General features: G+C 59.0%; 1 protein-coding gene across 2 annotated transcripts; it reads left to right on the plus strand.

Annotated features, from left to right (window-relative positions):
- The first annotated feature begins 677 nt into the window (after positions 1–677).
- Positions 678–13,079, plus strand: GPAT4 (glycerol-3-phosphate acyltransferase 4). 2 transcript variants are annotated; one of them, XM_032774563.2, is made up of 13 exons: positions 678–825; positions 3,711–4,577; positions 7,461–7,530; positions 7,994–8,291; positions 8,760–8,834; positions 9,419–9,508; positions 9,615–9,708; positions 10,287–10,402; positions 10,715–10,770; positions 11,097–11,182; positions 11,608–11,736; positions 11,824–11,903; positions 12,708–13,079. In XM_032774563.2, the coding sequence occupies exons 2-13, from the start codon at positions 4,413–4,415 to the stop codon at positions 12,814–12,816; spliced, it is 1,368 nt and encodes a 455-aa protein (XP_032630454.1). In that variant the 5' UTR covers positions 678–825; positions 3,711–4,412; the 3' UTR covers positions 12,817–13,079. The 2 variants fall into 2 exon arrangements, with proteins under 2 accessions (XP_032630454.1, XP_032630455.1); XM_032774564.2 differs by lacking the exon at positions 11,608–11,736 and having other exon boundaries at positions 725–825.
- The last annotated feature ends 533 nt before the right edge of the window (positions 13,080–13,612 follow it).

Consider the following 13,612-nt stretch of genomic DNA (forward strand, 5'->3'; position numbering starts at 1 on the left):
GTGACGGGGCCCTGCTGCGCTGCATGCTGGGTGATTACTGGTTGCAAAGGCTCCTGGGATCTGTCAGCACCTGCCCCCTGCACAAGCCTTGGCTCCTAGACCCTGTGCTGCTCTCAGCCGGGCAAGGTGGCAGTTATCCCCCACCCCAGGGTGATCCCGTGTGCTGCTCCCCAAGACTGACCCTCCCAGGCCAGGGCCCCCGGCAACACATGGCGGCCTCCCAGGCCTGCCCGCCGGACGCGAGCCGGGGGGGAGGGGGGGCACTGCGGAACTGGGGTGACAAGACAGCAAATGTGAAAAATCGGGACAGAGAGTGGGGGGCAATAGGAGCCTATATAAGAAAAAGACCCAAAAATCAGGACTGTCCCTATAAAATCGGGACATCTGGTCACCCTGTGCGGAACCCAGGTCCTCCCCCCCACGTGTCCCTTTGCCAGAAGGAGGCGGCGCCGCACGGCCGCCCTGCGCCCTCTGCTGGGCCGGGGGCGTCACTACAACGGGCGGCTCCGCGCGACAGGCCGGGGTGGGCGGGGCCAGGTCTCCTGCCGAGGGCCGCTCTCGCGCGGCTTCTCTGAATACGTCACCACGTCGTGGCCATGTGACATGCGTGACGAGGCTGAGACGGCCCCGCCCCGCTCCCTCACAGCGGCTCCCAGTTCCACGGCCCGCCCCGCGCAGCCCCTGACGCCAAGGCTGCTCGCAGACCGCTGACTCGTCACTGTGCGCGACCCCGCGAGTTGCGCGTGGCTTAATACGTAACCTAGGGCGGGCGCACGCACGATACGTGGTGGGGGCGGAGTTGGAGCCCGGCGGTAGCGGCGGCAGGTGAGTGACAGTGGCTCGGTTCGGCCTGGCTTCACATACCACCCCCCAACCTCCGATCCCTGGGAGCTTCCTGCCGCCGAGCCCGGAGGAGAGCCTCGCGCGGCCGGGAAGCGCCAGCCCCACCCGGGCGGTGATGGAAAACCGTTATCCTCCCGTCCCGGCCTGCACTGAGTGCGCGCAGCGCCCCCCCCCGCCGTGGTGTGGGATGGGACCGTCCGCGCCGCGCTCTCTCACCCCCCCGCCGTCCTGTGAAATGGGACCGTCCGCGCAGCGCCCCCCCCTTCATCCTCCCTCGCCGTGCTGTGAGATGGGACCGTCCGCGCAACGCCCCCACCTTTATCCCCCTTGTCCTGGGTGATGGGACCGTCCTCGCAGTTCCCTCTCCCCCCTACCGTCCCCTGAGATGGAATCGTCCGCGCAGCGCCCGCCCCCCCCCCCCGATTGGCGAGTCCCCCAATCCTCTGTTCCCCAGAGGTGGAAATGGGCCGCAGCCTCCGCTGCGGGAGGGTTTTCTGGTCGCAGTGTCGCGCACCCGCTGGCCTGGGCAGTCTCCAGCGATGGGCCGTTCTGTGCCATCCCCTCCCCGTCCCGAGGCACCCTGACTCCAGAGGGGGACAGTCCCTGCGACACGCCCATCCCCCTCCCCTGGCATCCCACCCCCAGGCACCCTGACTCCAGAGGGGGACAGTCCCTGCGACACGCCCATCCCCCTCCCCTGGCATCCCACCCCCAGGCACCCTGACTCCAGAGGGGGACAGTCCCTGCGACACGCCCTTCCCCAGCAGCCCGCCCCCAAACACCCAACGTTCTGCACAACCTCAAGCTCTGAGCGGGAAAAATATTGGGTGGTTCACCTCAGGGGGCCCGTTTAGCCTGGTTTCCTCTCTTCCGCTACTGTGCTGGGTGGAACCAGTAGGCTCACTTAGCCCTGTGTCTGCTGCATTGGATCAGACCGGCAGAGTCATGTCTCCCCGCCACACACACACACTATGCAGGATCAGATCAATGGAGCCATCTAGCTCAGTGTTACCAGGTGTCACCAACTCCGTGCTACCAGATAAGGCCATCCGATCCCGCATCCCATTTCGGAAAACACACCTGCATTGGAACTGCTGCCAAGCCTTTGAAACCAGGCTGATGCCTTGGGCAGGGACTCTTCATGTCATTTGGCTGTTATGTTGTGTGTTATTCAGAGGAAGCTGTTACCTGTCCTAGCTCAATCCATTTCCTCCAGCATGCTTTTCACTTCCTTGCAGCATGACCTTGGGCTGGTCCTTTTCTTCCTGCTGCTATTGCTTATGAGTAAAGTGGGCAGAATGCTGCTTCCCTGACTGGTTCCCAGGGGCTTGTGAGGAGTAATTGTAGTTTGTACAACATTATACTATGAAAATCTGGTTGTTGGGATAAAAGTTCCTCATCCAACCCTGCTGGTGGTGGAGGACAGGAGCCTGCACTCTGTGGGGTTTCAGCATGAGATCCCCGCAGGGCGTGGACCCTTTGAGCTATCTTAGGAAAGCAGCCAGCTATGCAGCTTGATCTGGGCTGTGCTCACAGGGCCTCTGAGACAATCATTCCAGCAGTTGAGTTCCACAGGGAGAGCATGAGAGTGACACCAACTAGAGATCCCACTGACAATGTCACCACCCTGTCTGGAGACTTCTGTGGCTGAAGCTTGTAAGCAAAGCTGAACAGGGCTGCCTCATACTATGCCTGGTGCTGCTGGCCATTGCCAGAGCATGACTTGAACTGGGCCATTAGGCGAGGACATGGTGTTACATGGAAGGAATGTGCTAATTAAGTCCTGTAATTCTTTCTCTTCTCCACCCAGGCACCTTCGGCTGAGTCAGGGTGGTGGTGGGTAGGCTGGTTGGGCTGACTGGTTAGTTTGCCATGTGAGATTCCTGGGTTTGGTGCTGATATTCTGGGGAGTTAGGTGACATCTTTGGGGAGCAGGGTTTACTGGTGCATGTATTTCATGTGGCACTGAGGATGCTCTTAGCAGTGCCCAATACAGTGGTGCTGAATCAGCAGCCAGAGCCTCCAGTGTACCCCCACCTATTGCCTGTCACTGTGTATCAGAGGGTCAGGTCAGGGCAGTAGGTTAATGGGACCTGCCCCCTCACTCCCCCCCAGTGATCCAGCGAGAGACGCTCTCCACAGAGTGGGAATTGAGCTGTGGCCCAGCATGATGCAAAGGATGCTGTGCACCTGGAGGTGCCATCTCTCAGATGAGATATAACGCTGAGACGCTGACCTTGGTTTTAGTCACAGTATCCTGGCAAGTTCCAATTTGGATAAACATATTTAGCCTCCTTTAATTCTCGCTGCAGGATTACTTCACTTCCTCTCCTAAACTCCATTGTAGTGCTGCCCTGTGTCAAACAGCTGCCAAGCCCCACCCCAGGGAGGCTGTGTTCAGTGGTGGAAGAAATGTTTCTGGGTGTAGCTAGTAAAGTTCTTGGGGATCCCTCAGGATAGAGGTGCTGAGTGGTGATATCCGTATCAGTAGGGTTGGGGTCCCTCGCTCCATTTGCTCCTCTCCTGCTCTGGGAGACTCACCAGCCTCATGCAGTACCTCTGTGAGCCAGGGCAAGGTACAGAAGGCTCCTGCACTGATCTGAATTGCAGACCTGGACTGAAAATGCAGGGCCCCGGAGGGTAGTGAGCCCACTTCCCAGCTCTTTGCGCTGTACCAGTGTGAGGCAGGAGCTGAGGAGTCAGACCCTGCTGACTCCAGAACCCTGCACTGTGAGCAGTGTCTCCTCAGCCTGATCTCTGCCCTCTCAGATCCAGCGCTTACTGCTCCCAGGCCTCAGGAGACCCTCTGTGCGTTGACGTCTCGCTACCTGATTTGCCCTGACTCTGGTTTTTCTTCCCTCCCCTAGCACTGGTGGCATGTGAGGGGCTCTCTTGCCAAGCTCACAGTTCAGGGGCCCTCACAGGGGCAGAGGCACTGTCCCTTTCTGCAAGGACTCCAGCATGGGTGGATGCCAGAGGTCTCTGGAACAACACTTGTTACTGGCGGTGGGAGAGGCTCCGAACTAGTGCCTGCGTCCTGGTGGCAAAGACAGTAGCTCCGCACGCGGCAGGCTCCTAGAAATACTGATTTTTCCAGCGCTCCCCCAATGCGGGATCAGGGATGGACCCCACCTCACCCCTGTGAAGAGACCTTTCTTTCTCTCAACAAGCCAAAGGGAATTCCTCTGCCCGGCCACGCAGGAGTCACCCTGCAACAAGACTTGTTTGGTGGGCCCCAGAGGGAATCCCCGTTCACACAGCTGCCTTGTTCCAGTGCCACTCACAAACCCTCTAAGAACTCGCCCTCCATGTTCCAGCTGCTCTGAGCCCCAGAGCCCAAGCCGCTCAGTCTCACCTGACGGTCCTCTCACCTGGTTCCCTCGCATTCCTCCTCCCACGGGCTGCGAGAAAAGGATGTGAACTTTGGAATGGAGTCTGTGACCAGCTGGGGACTCGGAGCATGCATGGGACTGTTGCTGAGTAGCAGGAGGACTGGCTGATCGCTGTGGACAGCCCTTCTCTCCTGGCTCCAGGGTCGCAGGGCGTTGGCCTTGCCTGGACCCTCCATCATGTTCCTCCTGCTCCCCTTTGACAGCCTGGTTGTTAACCTGCTGGGAATCTCTCTGACCGTTCTCTTCACACTGCTTCTGGTTTTCATCATTGTGCCAGCCATTTTTGGGGTCTCCTTTGGCATCCGCAGGATTTACATGAAAACGCTCTTAAAGATTTTCCGGGTAAGTCATGCTTCCGGGATGTACTGTGCAGGAGCTCGGGTGCCCTGACCACTGTCCATGTGCCTGGGGGAGATCCCTGCCAGGGGCACGTGCCTTTGAGTAGGGGGTGTCCCTGTCCCTGGATGGTGATGGTGTGAGCTGGTGAGAGAGCTGGGCTATTGGTGGTGCAAGTGTTGGTGCTAGAAACCTCCAGAGGGGTCCTTGGAATGGCTCCGGTATCTCAGCTCCATAGATCTGTGCTTGTGGGTCATTCCAGAGGGCCCCCATGCTGAGGACACAGGCCTTGTAAACAAGTGCTGCAGAGTCCGTATTGTCACTGGCTGCCTGGAGCAGAGCCCCTTGGAGAGAGAAGGCCTGAGTCTCACACATGGCAGACCCAAGCAAGGGCAGATTTCAGCACCTCTCAAGAACAGCGCAGTGGTGGGAGGAGACCAAGGGGAGCAGGGCCTGGGGGCGGGTGAGGAGCAGGTGCCTTGTTCCTGGGGATTGGGACAGCTGCTTATCTGGGGCAGTAGAAACAGCATCTCTTCTTTAGAGAGAGTCAGCTGGGCTCTCAGGAAACCCTGGCCCCTTGAGGTCGGTGTGTTCTTTGCTGCCATCTGCCCATCGACCCAAGGAGACATGCCTGGCACCAAGGCCTGCTGCCAGCTGTAGAGCCAGTGTGGAGCTCTCTGGGTGGTGCTGTTTCCAGAAGCCCTCTCTGGACCTGCCCTTCTTGGCTCAGAGAAGCCAAGTGGAATTTCCCCGTCTGTTCCTGCCTGCCCTTGGCAGTCTGATCTCCTGGGCTGTCTTAGAGCTGGGGCCTCCCCCGAGACAGGGTCCATGCAGGTCCAGGACTCTGCTGAGCTCCCAGGAGGTGGGGCTAGAGGAGGCCAAGGCCGCAGGAGAGTGGTGCTGTGTCCTCTACACTCAGCAGTGAAGTTCCATGCAGGGAACCGGAGCACAGTGTGACAATGCTCATGCCCAGCCATCGGTGTCTATAATAGGAAGGAGGGTGCTGCCTGGGGTGATGGGTCTCAGGACTGGCCAGCATGCTCAGCTCTGCAAGTTCTAACGACAGCTAGGTCATTCTCCCAAAGTCAGACTGTTGGTCTGTCCAGCTCCTTCCACTCCTGTTCTCGCCTCTGGCAGTGGCAGGGCTCCATGACACACGTAGCCAGCGGGTGGGAGGTTTCAGGGGAGACTCCTAGCCCAAGAGGCAGTGTTTCCTCTGAGCCCTGGCAAAGCCTGGGGCATGGCCAGGATTTAGCTCGTGGGGATTGGAGACTGCCCTAGGACATGCTCTCAGCCAGCCTTTCTGGGCATAGGGCTGGCTTAGTGCTGCCAGCTCAGCAGGCGTGAGCAGAACTCTGCAAGGGCCCTTTCCCCCTAAACCTTGGTAACAGGGACTGACCTCAGACAGGAACCTCTCCAGAGGCCTCCAGGCCACCAGTTCCTGCCATTATCCCAGTACTTCCTCCCCATAGCCGGTGTTCCTGCTGGGAGCGACTGGGGCTGGGAGTTTTCCGCAGCCAGCATTCCTGCCCTGCTCCCTACTGGGAGAGATGGGGCTGGAGTAGGTGTGCACATCTTGTTCTCCTTTAGCATTTGTTTTCCAGGCCCATATTGAGAAGGCAGGTGTGATAGAATTCTGCTTTTCATTGCTCTCATTTTGACAAGTGATAGCGATGTTTATTTTTAAGCATTTTTTATTTTTATCCGTTTAATTTTTCACTGTTGTGGGAAATTGGGGGGCGGGGGAGCAGACCGTTATAGAATGACACTAGACATTGAGATTCATAAAGTCAAAGCTTTATAATGGTTCCAACACAAATTTGTCAATATCACACGTCAGCATTTACAAAGCAAATCTCTGTAAGTCAGACTCCGATAGGTTCTCAAGCAGCCTTTTTTCCTTTGCTTAGCTATACATTTTGATTGTTATTGATGGAATGATTTTTTCTGGGGTTTGCATGTGTATGGTGAAATAGACATTAGAAAAATCTAACCCTCCCCAGTCTAGCTATTGTGAAGGTTCCGTGGAGGGCAGGCTGACTGGCTGGAAATCTAACCCGTGTGTTTATCTGGTGTCCTTGGGGAGCAGCTGAGGGGGGAGATTTCTGTGAATAAGGGTGATCTGGGCATTGATTCTGGCTGTTGCTGCCAGATAGCTGCTTGGGGGCTGCTCAGCGCTGCTGTTTGTGAGCAATGGTGCACAGAGAAGTAGGAGCAGCTGTTAGCCAAGTGGGAGGAGGGAGGGGTCCCAGCCCCACACACTATTGGCCTGCTGGTTCCATCAGCAACCTTGAAATGCAGCCTCTGATTCCAGGAGGGAGGAAATGAGAATTGGAAAATAGTGCTGGGTTAGTCACCCGCTCACCTTATGCTGGAGCCCTCTCTGCCAAGGGGCGAGAACAAGTGACCAGGGTCCATATGGAGTCCAGCCAATGGCACCCAGTGAGGGAGCAGCAGAGTGCCATGGGACTGCCTGAAAGCAGCAGAGGATGCTCTGGGGCTGGGGAGAGGTATTCCATAACTTCCTCCCCCTGCCCTGGGGTAGGTGTTGCTCTTCTCTAAAGTCCCTCTGTGCTCTGTCAGTATCTCTCAGGTAACACAGTGCCCAGAACTGAATGCAGATGCCTTTACAACAGTCTCCCCCAGTGGGGCTCTCCCCCAGCTCCATGCCATGCACCATCCTCATTAGCAGCCAGGTCCCGCAGGTGTGGGCTAGTGGACTTTCCCAGCCCAATCCCTGTTCTCATGTCAGTGCTGTGCTGAGAACCCCTCTTCAAGCTCCTGGAATCCTCTGTCTGCACAGCCAGGGACTTGGAGGGGAAGAAGCCCTGGAAGATGAGGGTTCTCGAGGGCGGGGTGGAAGCTTTGCTTACCTTGTATCTCTTTCAGTGGGCGACGCTGAGGATAGAGCGTGGCGCCAAGGAGAAGAACCACCCACTGTACAAGCCCTATGTAAATGGTGAGAGCCTGCTGTCCCCTCCCATCAGCAGCTCCGTGTCTGTGTGTGCATGTGGGAGGTCTCTGTCGTGGGACTGCCTCATCTCTAGGCAAAGGAGATAAGTGGGGCACATCTGGTCTGTGGGTGTCCCATGTCTAGGACAGGGCCTGCGGCTGGCTCCACCTGCAGCCAGGGGGTGGTAGGGAGGGTGAGCGGGCCCGGCGCTGGCCCCGCCTGTAGCCAGGGGGCAGGAGGGAGAGTGAGCCCGGGGCTGGCCCCGCCTGCAGGCAGGGGGCGGGAGGGAGAATGGGCCTTGGGCTGGCCCCACCTGCAGGCAGGGAGGTGTGAGGGAGGGTAGGCCCAGGGCTGGCCCTGCCTGCAGCCAAGGGGTGGGAGAGAGAGTGGGCCTGGGGCTGGCCCCACCTGCAGCCAGGGGGTGGGCCTGTCAGGCTGCCATCACTGGAGCACCTGGCCCGTGTTGCAGGTATTATTGCAAAGGAGCCCACGTCCCTGGAGGAGGAGATCAAAGAGATCCGCCGGAGCGGCAGCAGCAAAGCCCTGGACACGCCTGAGTTCGAGCTCTCTGACATCTTCTACTTCTGCCGCAAGGGCATTGAGACCATCATGGACGATGAGGTGACCAAGCGGTTCTCAGCTGAGGAGCTGGAGTCTTGGAACTTGCTTAGCCGGACCAACTACAACTTTCAGTACATCAGCCTGCGCCTCACTGTGCTGTGGGGGCTGGGCGTCCTCATCCGGTACTGCTTCCTGCTACCACTCAGGTTAGGAGCTGCCCCTGGCAACAGCCTCCCTGCCAGGGACCCTGGCACTGCACTGGCTGGTGCATTGCCTGCTTCCAGTTGTCTTGCCCACAATAAGAGAGGGGCCGGGGCTGATGGTTAGAGCCAGGGGCTGGGACTTGGGGCTCCTGCCTCTGTCTTTGGCCCCGGGAGAAGTGTTGTCTGGTGGTTAGAGCAGTGGTGGGGAGCCTGGGTAGCGTGAGCTGGGGTGGGAGTTCCCAAGATGGCCACATGCATTCCCATGGGCCCATCCTCTCTGCAGCAATCCCAGCTGGCGCTGGGGAGCCAGAGGTGCTGGGTCCTCGTGGCAGCACAAGGACACAGAGAGACACCCACCCTGCAGCCGGGTCCATTGAGAGACTGCTGCCTGGCAGACAGGAGCAGGCTTGACGCCCAAAACACTGCATGTTATTTGTTCACCGGCCTGTAACATCCCTCTCCCTCCTGCAGGATTGCCCTGGCCTTCACAGGCATCAGCTTGTTGGTGGTTGGCACCACAGTGGTGGGATATTTGCCCAATGGAAGGTGAGTTGGCCCTTCACTGAACATGGAGGAGTATGGATGGGGGGGCAGGGTGTCTCCCTCTCGACATCCCAGCCACTGTCGAGATGTATGTCTGTGGGCAAGGGGCCAAGGTGACTTGCACCCGCATCCCTGGGGGGCGGACACAACAGGATCTATGCCACTACGGCGCTCCTGTGGCAAACCTCACAGTCCTGAACTCTACAAAGCCCAGCTCAAATCAGCAAAGTGTCACTCTCAGTTCATGGGTTTCTGTCTCGGCTTGTGACTAGCTTGGAAAGAGGTCAGGCTGGACGGATGGATGGGATGGGAGCCAGCCTGCATGGTGTCCCAGTTGGACTGCGTTAGTACAGTTACAAACACCTCTGCCCTTCGCATGCTCCATGAGGGATGGGGAAGTTATTGATCCCTCTTACGTGGGATACACAGTCAGATCAGCCTTGTCACTCCCCCACCCTGTGTCGTCAAGCTCCCCCAGCCCAGCTCACCACGTGGCCCTTGCAGCAGCTCCTAGCTCAGGGTAGGGCGCTCCAGCGTGAGTGGCTTGTGAGCAGTGGGGGATAACAATCTCTGCTCTGACCCTGCAGGTGGAAGGAGTTCCTGAGCAAGCACGTTCACCTGATGTGTTACCGGATCTGCGTGCGTGCTCTCACCGCCATCATCACCTACCATGACCAGTAAGGGACAGCACCAGCTCCCGGCCTGCCTTGCCGTTCTCTTCCCTGGCTCAGGCCGGGCTCCCGCTGCCCTTGTCACCCCATCTTGGTTTTGTGTTATGTTTAGGGAAAACAGACCCCAAAATGGAGGTATCTGCGTGGCTAATCACACCTCCCCCATTGACGTGATCATCCTGGCCAGCGATGGCTACTATGCTATGGTAAGGGCCACTCCCTCTGTCCCCAGGGAGGGCTGAGCTCGGAGCCCAGCTTTGGCCTGGGCAGGTCACCGTGCTGCTGTACGATGGAGCTGATGCTCTCGGGGAAGGAGGGGGTTCTGTGGCTTAGTGAGTTTACAAAACGCGTGGACTTGATTGGGCTTGTCTGGGGCCCGGGCCTGGATGTCCAGCACTGCCTGTGTGCACAGCCCCTCTCACATCTGTTGATGCCCCGCAGTGGTTCAGCAGCCTCTGGGCGCCCCGGCTGCAGAGGCCAGTGCTCCTTTGGTGCGGGGACGCAGGACTTCCAGAGGCCCCAGCACATGGGCTTTGTTGGCTGTGGAAAGGGCAGGTCCCAGTCTCAGCCTACCTGCCCTGAGCACAAAGTGTATGATGGGGGTCTGGGCTCCTCCCAGACCCCCCCTCAGGTGTGACCTTCCCCTAACAGTCACCTGTGAGGGGGAGGGCTGTCCCTCCAGCACTCTGCTGGGAAGCAAACCTGTCTCCTTGAGTCTAGGAGCTGCTTGGTGACTCCTGCAAGCTGAGGCAAAGACTGTAACCTGTGTCTTCCTCTGGCTCAGGTGGGTCAGATCCACGGAGGGCTCATGGGTGTGATCCAGAGGGCCGTGGTGAAGGCGTGTCCCCATGTCTGGTTTGAACGCTCTGAGGTCAAAGATCGCCACCTCGTGGCTAAAAGGTAGGATAGCAAGCAATAGCTTCCTCCCAGGCAGGGGAGGGGAGGGCCTGCTGGAGACAGCGCGTTCTCCTGAACCCACACAGATGTGGCTGGGGAGGGGGAGCCAAGGCTGTCCAGCTCCAGTGGAGGAGGAACCTGCTTCCTGTCAGGGTGCTGGTTGTCCTAGGTGGTTCTTGGGCATTACTTGCATCCAACTAGTGTACCCTGACTGAAGGTTAGTGGGTGCGCACTGTAAGTTCAGGGCTGCTGGATGCAGAGCCGGCAGTGCAGCCCAGGGAGCCGTGCCAGTCAGTGACTTTCTCTTCCCTGCAGGCTGACAGAGCACGTCCAGGACAAGAGCAAACTGCCCATCCTCATCTTCCCGGAAGGTGAGCTGCAGGCCAAGCCACACCGACCCATGGCGGGTTGTGAAGGACACCGTATGGCTGATGCCAGCATGAGTGTCATCCCCTCTCCTCTGGGGCCAGGCAAGGGGGGCTGCATCCTCTGTGTTGCCAGAGCTCTGAGGCTGTCCCTCAGGTCGGGGCTGAGCAACGTGAGCCCGCGACAGCGCTGGGAACTGACTGCCATGGTGGGGGGACCCCATGGGGCTGGCCCTTGAGGAGCCCTAGGGCACAGTCCTCACATTCCCAGCCAGGACTCCGGCATGTGCTCACTGTTGGAGGCTGAAGCAGCTGCACTCGTCTCTTCACAGGCACCTGCATCAACAACACATCTGTGATGATGTTCAAGAAGGGAAGCTTTGAAATTGGAGCCACAGTCTACCCGGTAGCCATCAAGGTGCGAGCGGCTCCGTGCCTGGGGCAGACAGCAGTGTCCCTCCACCCCACGCTTTGGGAAGTTGGCTGCAATGAGCCCATCCCACTAGGGCTGCTTATGGAGGGTGGGGGCAGGGGTGCTATAGAACAAGGCCCTTCCAGGGGCAGTGCGGGGAACTGGAGGAGCATAGGCCCAGCTTCCCTCACCAGGGCCCCAAAGCTATGCAGCCCCGATTGGCCTGAGGGGCTGTTCTCAGCTTTGAGCAGTAGGGAGATGGTCCTGGATCTCTGGGACTCATCTCGTGAGCCTGTCCTGTGGGGGTGGGGAAGCCGAGAACTGGCCAATCTTTTAGGCTGGGGAACCTGAGACTGAGGCCTTGCCCAGGATGATGCCCTGGCCAGCCCTGCTGTAGGTCTCAGTCCCATGGGTGCTCTCCCCCTGTGCAGTATGACCCACAGTTCGGAGATGCCTTTTGGAACAGCAGCAAGTACGGAATGGTGACCTATCTGCTGAGGATGATGACCAGCTGGGCCATCGTCTGCAGCGTCTGGTACCTGCCCCCCATGACCAGGCAGGTGAGTGAGGGGGCTGTGCCAGGCCTGTGGGGGAGCTGCTGAGGGTCGGGTCCCTTGCTCATATTAAACAGCTTTGCTCTCCCACAGCCTGAAGAGGATGCTGTCCAGTTTGCCAACCGGGTGAAGTCAGCAATTGCCAGGCAGGGAGGCCTTGTGGATCTACTATGGTGAGTCAGAATCAGAACTTCTCCTCCCAGTGCTGGGTCCAAGGTCTCAGAGGTGTCCGGCTTGCTCTGCTCCAAGGCTCCAGCCCACAGGAGGGAGGCCCAGCTGCAGATCCAGCCTTCTGGCTGCCTGGTTCAGGGGGGCGATCCTTGTGAGGCAGGCAGCGACTCCTAGCTGCAGTGTGCTGAGGCACACGAAGTCCCACTGAACTGTGCTGGGGCAGGGTGGAGTTTTCTGGGGGATCCTGGGAGGACAGGGCTGTCGGGGGTGCTGGAAGCAATCCACAGAGCCCTGCTTGGAGGTATGTATGCCCCAGATCCATGCTGTAGAGAAGCATGTGCTGAGCACGCCACGGCAGTGCCCTCTGGAGCCTGCAGCTGCCTCTTGCTCATGCCATGTGGGCCTTACTCGTAGATGGCAGCTGGCAGTGAGGCACCCTGCTCTGCACAGCCTCTCCCCTGGGTGCTGTCCTGGAAGAGCAAGCCAGGCAGGTGTCCTTTCCCGATCACTGGGGCTTCTGAGAATGAAAGTCCAGCAGCCAGGCTCCTGTATCGTAGCCAATAGCTGAGCAGCTTGGTCCCTCTGCTGCCCTGGGGGTCTGATGGTTGAGCACGGCCAGGAGCACCGGGACTCCTGAGTTCTGGCCCTGGTTCAGCGAGTCACTGGAAAATGAAGACAGTGTTCCCACTCCAGGCGTGTGAGAGCTGGTCTGGGCAGCCCCAGCATGAACAGGGCTTGGGGAAAGGTACTGTGAGTCCAGGGGTAGTCCTCCTCCACGGCCTGTCTGATCACCCGACTCTCCCCAGGGACGGGGGTCTGAAGAGGGAAAAAGTGAAGGACACATTCAAGGAGGAGCAGCAGAAACTCTACAGCAAGACGATCGTTGGCAACCATGAGGACCGGAGCCGCTCCTGAGCTCTCTGCCTGCACGCTGTCCCCAGGCCCATCCGGAGCACTCTGCCTCCAGTGCTGCCCCGGGCCCCTCTGGATCCACGTTGTATGCTGGACCTCAGGCTGCTCCAGAGCTGCTCAGCCCACTCCTCCATCCTCTGGCTCTGCCCCAGAGACACTTCGCTGCCTGGAGCCTGCAGGCCCTGAGTGGCTGCTGGCAAAGATGCCGCCTTGTTACTGTTACAGCTCAGCCCGTTGCAGGGCCAGCATTAAATGGAACACTGACAGCTGTGCTGTGGTCTGCGGGTCCAGTGGGAGGGGCTGAGGGTGCGAGTGGATCAGTGCCAGGCTACTGCCAGCAGCCAGGAGAGGGGTCCCTGCTGCCACAGATGCCTCAACAGCAGGAAGGGACCTTGTAGACCTGACTTCTGAATGGCACCTCAGAGCTGCGCAGCTTGGGCACATTGCATTGCCCTGTGCCCAGATGGCTGCGGTGTAGGGTTCCCTCCCCCAGTTCAGCAATCCCCTATGGCCCTGGATGTGTCAGCCCCCCAGGCTCTCCTCTCTGGGGGAAGCCAGGGGATAGAGGAACCCGCCTGCACTCAGAGCTGCTATACCGATACGTGCGCCCCCCTCACCCCCAGCTTCTTCCCTGGATGGTGGGGTGGGGCAGGGAGGACACTGTGGCAAGAGGGCCCTGCTGGTGACTCTTGGCCCTGTGTCAGCATCAGGCCTTGTGGGGAGAGGAGTTCTGCGCAGACACATATGAAGCTGAAAGATCATGAGCGCAACCTTTGGCACACTGGCTGCTTGTGTAATG

Source organism: Chelonoidis abingdonii, chromosome 2, assembly GCF_003597395.2.
Source record: "Chelonoidis abingdonii isolate Lonesome George chromosome 2, CheloAbing_2.0, whole genome shotgun sequence".
NCBI classification, from domain to species: Eukaryota; Metazoa; Chordata; order Testudines; family Testudinidae; genus Chelonoidis; species Chelonoidis abingdonii.

Coding starts and splice junctions, on each gene's coding strand:
- GPAT4 (XM_032774563.2), top strand. CDS start 4,413: ATGTTCCTCCTGCTCCCCTTTGACAGCCTGGTTGTTAACCTGCTGGGA. Junction 9,509..9,614: donor ATCATCACCTACCATGACCA/GTAAGGGACAGC, acceptor TGTTATGTTTAG/GGAAAACAGACCCCAAAATG. Junction 9,709..10,286: donor GCGATGGCTACTATGCTATG/GTAAGGGCCACT, acceptor CCTCTGGCTCAG/GTGGGTCAGATCCACGGAGG.